Source organism: Mesoplodon densirostris, chromosome 2 (genome assembly GCF_025265405.1).
Source record: "Mesoplodon densirostris isolate mMesDen1 chromosome 2, mMesDen1 primary haplotype, whole genome shotgun sequence".
Taxonomy (NCBI): domain Eukaryota; kingdom Metazoa; phylum Chordata; class Mammalia; order Artiodactyla; family Ziphiidae; genus Mesoplodon; species Mesoplodon densirostris.
Window position 1 is genome coordinate 110420580 of NC_082662.1, and position 9209 is coordinate 110429788.

Here is a 9209-nt window from a genome sequence, read left to right on the forward strand (position 1 = left end):
CCTATCCAACATCAGTTTCAACCTCCAACCTTAGAAGGCAGAATAATGAAACGTCTAAATCAATGTTAATTGGGCATCCCTTGGCTATTGCAACCACATAAATCACTGTTACCTCTAATAAGTGTAGCAAAATATGAACAAAGGATATCATTAAGAGTTCTAGTTAATATATAGATGATCACTCTCAAACATACATAAGACTTAAATATAATGGAGTAAAAAAATCTTATATGTTCATATGTTGAAATTCTATCAGTTAACATTATACTGTAAAAATAAAATGGAATAATTAACGTCTATGAAAGTTTTCTGTACTAGCTTTTTAAGTCTGATTACAAGTTTTTTAAATTTTCTCAATTTTTTGTTTTGTAAAATTTAAACCTATAGAAAAGTTGAAAGAAATTGTACAATGACCAGCATTATCTTCATCTAGTTTCACCAATTGTTACTATTTGCTGCATTTGCATTTTCTGAACGATTTGAAAATCAGTTGTAAACATCTTGACATTTTTCCTTACTTAACATTTTTTAAAATTTTTATATAATTTTTGAAGTTTATTTTCCACTTACAGTTATTACAAAGTATTGGCTATATTCACCGTGTTGTACAATACATCCTTGAGCCTATCTTACACCCAGTAGTTTGTACTTCCCACTCCCCCACCCCTAAATTGCCCCTCTCCACTGGTAACCACTAGTTTGTTCTCTGTATCTGTGAGTCTGCTTCTTTTATATTTACTAGTTTGTTGTAATTTTTAGATTCCACATATAAGTGATATTATACACTATCTTTCTCTGATTTATTTCACTTAGCATAATGTCCTCCAAGTCCATCCATGTTCTTGCAAATGGCAAAATTTCATTCTTTTCCCTAAATACTTTACGTCTCTCTTAAAAATAAGGACAGTCTCCTATGTAACTACAGTACCATTATTACGCCAAAAATTTAATATTGATTCAGTAATATTAACCAATATGCAATCCATATTCAAATTTCTCCAGTTGTCAAAAAAGTATCCTTTAAAGCAGCGGTCCCCAACCTTTTTGGCACCAGGGACCGGTTTTGTGGAAGACAATTTTACACGACGGGCGTGGGGGGCGGTTTCAGGCGGTAATGCAAGCAATGGGGAGCGGCATTTGAAGCTTCCCTCGCTCGCCCGCCGCTCACCTCGTGCTGTGCGGCCCGGTTCCCAACAAGCCGTGGACCCCCACCGGTCCGCTGCCCGGGGGTTGGGGACCCCTGCTATAAAGGTGTTGCATTAATTTCCTACGGCTGCTGTAACAAATAACTATAAACTTGGTGGCTTAAAACACAAATTTATTCTCTTAAAGTTCTGGAGATCAGAAGCACAAATATTAGTTTCACCAGGCGGGTCTCAAAACTGCTCTCTCCAAAGGTTCTAGGGGAGAATCCTTTTCCATGCATTTTCCAGGTTCTAGAGGAGCATTTCTTGGCTCATGGTTCCTGCCTCCATTCTCAAAGTCAGCGTCGTACCATCTTCAAATCTCTCTATGCTTCCATCACCTTCTTCCTCCCTTGGCTTTTTTTTTTTGCCTCTCATGAGGACACTGATGATTACATTTGGGTCCACCCAAATAATCCAGCATAATCTCCCTATCTCAAAATCACACCAGGAAAGTCCCCTTTGACATTTAAGGTAATATTCACAGATTCTAGGGTTTAGATGTGGACGTATTTAGGAGCCCTATTCAGCCTACCCCAGCTGTTGACTACTGTTACAGGTTGAATTGTGTCCCCTCAAAAGATATGTTGAAGTCTAACTCCCCAGTGCCTTAGAATGTGGCCTTATTTGAAAATAGAGTCTTTGTAGATGTAATCAAGTTAAAATAAGGTCATTAGGGTGGGCTCTAATCCAGTATGACAGGTGTCCTTATAACAAAATGTAGAAATGCACAGGAAAAAACTGAGACAAATGTCAGGGTTTGTTGTAAACCAAATAATACCTGGGGCTACCAGAAGCTGAAAGACAAGGAAGGATCCTGGCCAAGAAGAGCCTTCAGAGGGACAGGGGCCTGCCAACACATTGACTTTAGACTTCTAGCCTCCAGAAATGATGACAGAATAAATTTCCGTTGTTTTAAGCCACTCAGTTTGTGGGAATTTGTTATGGCAGCCCTAAGAAACTAATGCAAACTAAAAATTTTAATAATAGAATTATTTAATTTTTAAATAAAATTTCAGACTTTTAAAAATCCTAGACTGTCCTTCATTTTAATGGTAATATTAATCTTTGGCCCTGGTCAAATATTGATTTTAAAACGTGGACATTTAGTCCAAATGTGTAGTTGGAGCAGCTCTATTTTTCCTTATCTACCCTATTTGGCCTCTTTGAGACCTTCCAAGATAAAAGGTCTATCATCTTTCCTTTTATTCTGGGAAATTATTTCTCAAATATTTCAAGATCCAAGTAGGGCTCTGTAGGGCTCTGAGGCTGGCTGAACTCCATGAGTGGCTCAGCCTTCCAATTCTTCCTCTCAGCAGTTGCCCTCCTGTGGTCTACAATCATTCTTGCCTTCACACCCACATAACACTACATTCTGCTGCAGCCTCTTGAAAACAAAGAAGATTCTTTACCAAAAGATAAGAGCAATCTACATTCCCAGTAGTTCAATTTCTGAAATGTTTGTGCTGATTAGATTGGTCTAGATTCCTGAGCTAATCAGTGTGGGAAGTGGTTGGGACTACATTTAAACCAATCATGCCAATCATGCTAAGAACTGTAGATAAGATCTGTTTTCTGGGAAACATGTGGCAATGGTTCTCAAACTTGACTGCTCATTAGAGTCACCTGGGGAACTTTTTTTTAAAATTCCAAGTGATGACTGTGTCTCAAATCACTTAAATCAGAATTTCTGGGGATGGCACCCAGACATCAGTATTTCTAAAAGTTCTCCAGGTACCTGTGGGCAGTCAAGTTTGAGCTCCACCTACATAAGGGATTAGGTGAGCTCCTTAATGAAAATCAGCATAATATTAGAAAAACAGAATAAGAAAAATGCTACATAGTCAATAACATATGTTATAGGGCTATCAACTACTAAGTTATACTACATAAACATACGAAATCAAATCTCAAAGACTACATTAAGGAAACATATAAGGAGAAATAAAGTCTAGAAGAATAAGGTGATAGCCTTCATCCCCACTGCTGTGTTTAGAGTGTGGACAAAGAATGTCGCCTGCCATTTCAGTAAGCAAAAGATGTTGTGGCCAAAAAGCCCTCAGCCACTGCAGCCACCCCTGACGGTGCACCCTGAGGATATTCAGGATGGAGAAAAACAAGATAATGGCCCTATATAGTTAAGGTGCATATCAAAGAAATGGTTTCAATAAGCCCAAACTCTTGTATCTTCCCATACCTAGGAAAGCACTAAAATCATTAACTTGAGATGTCTGTTTTTGTGATTAGCAGTAATCTTTTGATGTTCGACTATATGTTTGGTTATTTTTTTCAGCAAAAACTCCTATATATCCTGGCTCCTCCCTTACCTCTTTGGAACAGTCCCTTGGATCTGAGAAGCTGTATCCCAGGCTTAAGTCCTCAGCTAAGTCCACCGAATAAAACATACTTCTCAATTTTTAGGTTGTGCACTTTTTTTTAAAAGCAGGTTCATGTTCTCTTCGCTGAGCCCTAGATGCATCTCTCACACTGCCAACTCCATTTATCGAGTTGAATGTTGAATGTCAACTCCATATATTGAAGGTTCTCAATCTTAAATCAGAATTCTGGATCTCCCTTCAATGCCCCAATCTATCCCTCCTCCCAGTATTCAATCCTAATCAACAGCACCACTGTTTACGCAGTTGCTCAGGCTAAAAACCTAGGGGTTTTGCTCCTATTCACAGTACTACCTCCAAAATATAATCCTAATCACAACATTTCTCACCATCTCCATTATTATCACTGTTCTCCAATCCAGCATGTCTAGACTACCCAGTGGTTCTCACACTTTAGCATGCATCAGAATCACCCAGAGGGCTCGTTAACACAAATTATTAGGGTCTGAAAATTCCACCTTTAATAAATTCTCAGGTAATGCTAATACTACTGGTCTGGAAAAGAGACTTTAATTGAGTCACTGCTCTAGCCTGTAACACTGTAATAGCCCTTTTCATTGGTTCCCTTGCTTCTACTATGGACAATCTAGGATCTTTGATTCACCGTAGCAACCAGAGTGATCTACTTTAAGGTTAATGAGGTCCTGTTATTCATGTCCCTACAGAAAGCAATCCAAGGGTTTGCACCGACACTAACCTCTGAAGCCAGTCTCCTTTGCATTCCTAGCTATATTGGGGCTTTCTGCTCCTCGAAATTTCAAATATTTTCTTGCTTTGGAAATTATGCATATCTTATTTCCATTGTATGGACATGTCTTTTAAATTGGGCAAGCTTTTCTAAGTAATTCTCTGGGGAGAACACTATCACCGAGTATTAGCCAAGTTTTATGTGATTTGACCTAAGATGAGGCAGACAGAAGCCACCAGAATAGTTAATTCCTAGGTATCAAGACCAAGCTCCAATTTCCCTATTGGGGAATCTACACATAAACTGGGTACGCAGGTGCTTGTGAATGCAAGATACACAAACGCAAGGAATTTGTTAGTAGTAAGTGAGGGTTGAGTTATCCCTTTTTGTAAACAACACCGAGCACACAACACAAAAAATTAATTACCACCACTGTTTTACCACTTGGGAACACCATTGGTCGCACCTTTGATATTCGAACTTTACCTTGCATACATAAGTTCATAAAAAGCAACATCACTGAAACAGCGTTTCAAGAGTTGACAAAACGCAGCACATTTATACGCCATTAGGTCCTCCCAAACTAGGTAAGAACACCCCGTCACTTATCTGGAAGAAATGGCTGTGTTTGTACTTAACGACTGTGAATGCTCTTAACGTTAACTAGGTGAGGAAACCAAAAAGCAAAGTAGAACTACAAAAAACCCGTGTAAAACAACATGACAGCTTCTTCCACTGAGAAGGTGGGTGGCTCTGAAAAGAGCCTTTGGAAAGTCAAGCGGCTCGGCGACTCGTGCGAGCGCCGCATCCCGGCAGGGACTCACTTGGAGCTGGTGTACTTGGTGACCGCCTTGGTGCCCTCGGACACGGCGTGCTTGGCCAGCTCGCCGGGCAGCAGCAGGCGCACGGCCGTCTGGATCTCCCGGGAGGTGATGGTCGAGCGCTTGTTGTAATGCGCCAGGCGCGACGCTTCGCCCGCGATGCGCTCGAAGATGTCGTTGACGAACGAGTTCATGATGCCCATGGCCTTGGACGAGATGCCGGTGTCCGGGTGCACTTGCTTCAGTACCTTGTACACGTAGATAGAATAGCTCTCCTTGCGGCTGCGCTTGCGCTTCCTGCCGTCCTTCTTCTGGGCTTTGGTGACAGCTTTCTTCGAGCCCTTCTTGGACGCCGGGGCGGATTTTGCCGGCTCAGGCATAACGGGAAGCACGAGCTGCAAAGACCACCACGAACGCAAACACAGCAGCGGCACCGAGGCTACCGGAAGCGACTCGGTACTTATAGAGGCTGTACGCAAATTAGGGTTCGGATTACGCCGCGTTGCGATTCGCGAGTTTTCAGTGGCTCTCTTGCGAGGGGGACGAGGTTATGTAAATGAGAGGATTCTGGTTGAGCTATCCTATTGGTCATCAGGACAAAGAGGTGTTTTATCCAATCAAATTGTTCCGTAGACAATCGCCGTTCTGCCTATAAAAGGGTGAAGCGGCGCTGTTGAGAGCGAATTTATTAGCCGTCAAGCGAGAGCGGTTTGTATTGCCAGTGGCTGTCATGTCTGGTCGTGGCAAACAAGGAGGTAAGACCCGTGCCAAAGCCAAGTCGCGGTCGTCCCGCGCAGGTCTGCAGTTCCCAGTGGGGCGAGTGCACCGCCTGCTGCGCAAAGGCAACTATGCCGAGCGGGTGGGGGCCGGCGCGCCCGTATACATGGCGGCAGTCCTCGAGTACCTGACCGCTGAAATCCTGGAGCTGGCGGGCAACGCGGCCCGAGACAACAAGAAGACGCGCATCATTCCTCGTCACCTGCAGCTGGCCATTCGTAATGACGAGGAACTGAACAAGCTGTTGGGCAAAGTCACCATCGCCCAGGGCGGCGTTTTGCCGAACATCCAGGCCGTGTTGCTCCCCAAGAAGACGGAGAGTCACCACAAGGCGAAGGGCAAGTGAGGCTGGTCTCCGGAAGCCTTCTCAAGCCCCCTACTCGAAGGGGCACCTGTGAAATCAAAGGCTCTTTTCAGAGCCACCCACTTTTTCAAATAAAAAGGGTTGTTCCAACACCTAGTTTGCTCAATTTCAGCTTTCTCAGTAGTAGACGTGCGGCCCAGGGGTACAGAGGGGGAGGGAGTGCCATTCACCCACCTTCTGGAATCTTTGAGTACCTTACCGGTGTTATGCGTGGGTGGGTGGCGACGGGTTGTAAATCCGGGAGGGTAATTAACTCAGGTGAAGGGAGCAAGCCTCTTGGGCGCCAGGGTCGACTCAGTTCTAAGTACTCCGTCAGGCGACCCGCGATGCCTTAACTCGGAGTCGGATGCCTAGTGAGCAACTCTATAGTATAGTTGTCCCCCAGGCCTTTGCCCAACACTTGAGGTCTAGTACCAAGGGGACGTTCCCTCTCTCACACACGTACACGCCCCGTTCACCCCAGTCGGTTAGGGGAGCGGACAGTTTTCGGGAGTGTGGCGGACCTGGGGTTTGGCTTAAGTGAGTCGACTGTCTCAAAGGGGGAAAAAAAGGCGCCTTCGCAGCGGAGATACAGGTACCCACTTAGGCATTCGGAGGCGGAATCTTGCGCCCGGAGGGGTGCGCAGATAACTTTCCGATCCGAAGAGCACCGAAAGGCGGAAACAAAACAAAACAAAAAACCCCACAACGATCCGTCATGCCAACTAAGCTAGGGGGCTCTGAGAAGGCAACAAGGCGTTCCGGGGGCGGCGGGGCCAAACAGAAGGTTGAGGTTCAATTCGGGAGCTAGAAAGCGTAGAAAGAGGGTTTCGCGGGTAGCGCGTTCCAAGGGAGCGAAGGGTTGAGGGGGAACATTCTGACACAGTTACGCTCAAAACTGACTCTCACCCTGAAAGAAAGGAAAAGCAAGGCAGGGAAAACCGTTGGCAAACCGGAAAGTAGAAAGGGAGGCGGGTGGGCGGGGGTAGGGGGGATTCCGCCCAAGCCAATCAGTGGCGCTAGGGCCGATGACGTCACAGCCAATGGACAGCCAGCGCGGGACTTTCAATTATTGTCCCGCCCAATCGGGAAAGAGACTGTGCCTATAAAGACCGCTGCGGCGGGCCGGACCCCGGTTCCTCTCCTTGCGCATCGCTGCGCCGGTGAGCTCGTGTGTCGGTTCGCTATGGCCCGTACAAAGCAGACTGCCCGCAAGTCGACCGGTGGCAAGGCCCCGCGAAAGCAGCTGGCCACCAAGGCGGCCCGCAAGAGCGCGCCGGCCACCGGCGGCGTCAAGAAGCCGCACCGCTACCGGCCGGGCACCGTGGCCCTGCGGGAGATCCGGCGCTACCAGAAGTCGACCGAGCTGCTGATCCGCAAGCTGCCCTTCCAGCGGCTGGTGCGCGAGATCGCGCAGGACTTTAAGACCGATCTGCGCTTCCAGAGCTCGGCCGTGATGGCGCTGCAGGAGGCGAGCGAGGCCTATCTGGTGGGGCTGTTTGAAGACACGAACCTGTGCGCTATCCACGCCAAGCGCGTGACCATCATGCCCAAAGACATCCAGCTGGCCCGCCGCATCCGCGGGGAGCGGGCTTAAGAAGTGTGCGCTCGGCTCGAGGTTCCATCATATCCAAAGGCTCTTTTCAGAGCCACCCACAACTGCACTTGGAAGAAGCTGTGCCACTTGTCCGTGCTCTCCCGGCGGACCCTCGCATGCCCCGGGAGGAGAGGCCGTTAGAGCGGGCAGAGCGTTGGGCTCCGACAGATAGGCTAAAGAAAGGCCAGGTATCCGGCCTGGTCCCCTGCTTACTGGCCGTCTTCCGGGGTGTCAGGATCTTTGAGTTTGGTCAGTCGGCTTCTCTGGACTGGCGAGGTTGCCGCTGCGTTCTTGGGCGCGGACGGGGCGCCCAGTTTCGCTTCTTGGAGGCAGCCACGGGTCCTCCCGTAGGGTCGGGCTCTTCTAGGGCGTCTTCGTACTCGACCTTGGCCCAGAACTGTAATCTGTTCCGGGAGTGGGGGGGGGGTAGGTTAGACCAGGCGGAGTCACTAGGGGACGCTCAGGATTCGCGGGCTTGAGCGCGCGGGCGCTGGCCTTCAGGCAGCTGAGAGCCGCGCGCAGGCCTGACCTCCTCACTCGCGCCGGAAAGGGCCCCGCCCCGCGTGGCTCTCCGGCTCCGGAGGGAAATCGCCACGTCGGTCGTTCCCGCCCCCTTTCTGCCGGGGAAAGTGAGGGATTCCTGCAACCTGGCTGCGCGTTGGATGTCGATAATGACCAGGCGTCACTCCTCAGCAAAGAGTTTAGCGGAGGCCATTCATCCCCTCACTCCACCCTCTCTTTCTCAAAACTCCCTCGCGGGCCTGAACGATTTCGCCTGTTATTTTAAACCCTTGACATTCTCACTTTCCTCAGCCTTGCTCCTTTTCTTTCAAATGCCAACCCCACTCAGACAAGTACCGGTAGCTCTGTGCAGGAATAGACCAGAGGACGAGGAAGGATCTGGTGTCTGCGGCCTGGCATTCAGTTCATGCAGTCGGGTGGGTTTGACCAGCCTGAGCCAAAGGAGCAGCTGTGGGGAAGAGGATAGACGGCCGGGAGCTCAAGGGCCGCCATAACCTAGGCCACTCCCCGGGGACTCGGTCTTGTCGGTATTGTTCTCGGCTCCACGGCAGGAGACTGATTCTTGCTGGAAGACATCCCGAGAGGCATAGGCGTGACCTCTGTGTAGTTATATGAGAAGTTATCCAGGTCAAGGCGCTCAGAGTTCAAGCTGTGGGAGGCAGTGAACCAATGGAAGGCAGAACAGACCCTGCTCCTCTCCCTTGCACCCATTTGCTGGCCCCAGGATCTGTGAGGGCAGAGATTTGACGTGGTCTCAGAGGGGCAATTCCTGCACCAGATGAGAGCAGAAGTCTAAGGTCTCTTACTGTCTTTTAGGAATGAACCTCTTCAACTGGGGGAGTGGGACAGTATCTTGTAGAGCCCACACTACACAAGACTCA

General features: G+C 48.0%; 3 protein-coding genes across 3 annotated transcripts; 2 read left to right on the forward strand and 1 right to left on the reverse strand.

Moving 5' to 3' along the window:
- Window positions 1-4707: 4707 nt before the first annotated feature.
- Window positions 4708-8196, reverse strand: LOC132484190 (histone H2B type 2-E-like). The gene has a single exon (XM_060090434.1). The coding sequence runs from the start codon at window positions 5467-5469 to the stop codon at window positions 5089-5091; it is 381 nt and encodes a 126-aa protein (XP_059946417.1). The 5' UTR covers window positions 5470-8196; the 3' UTR covers window positions 4708-5088.
- On the forward strand, window positions 5786-6322 carry LOC132484186 (histone H2A type 2-A). The gene has a single exon (XM_060090431.1). The coding sequence runs from the start codon at window positions 5820-5822 to the stop codon at window positions 6210-6212; it is 393 nt and encodes a 130-aa protein (XP_059946414.1). The 5' UTR covers window positions 5786-5819; the 3' UTR covers window positions 6213-6322.
- On the forward strand, window positions 7383-7856 carry LOC132484185 (histone H3). Its single transcript, XM_060090430.1, has one exon. It carries the CDS (start codon window positions 7396-7398, stop codon window positions 7804-7806), a length of 411 nt encoding a protein of 136 aa, XP_059946413.1. The 5' UTR covers window positions 7383-7395; the 3' UTR covers window positions 7807-7856.
- Window positions 8197-9209: the final 1013 nt, after the last annotated feature.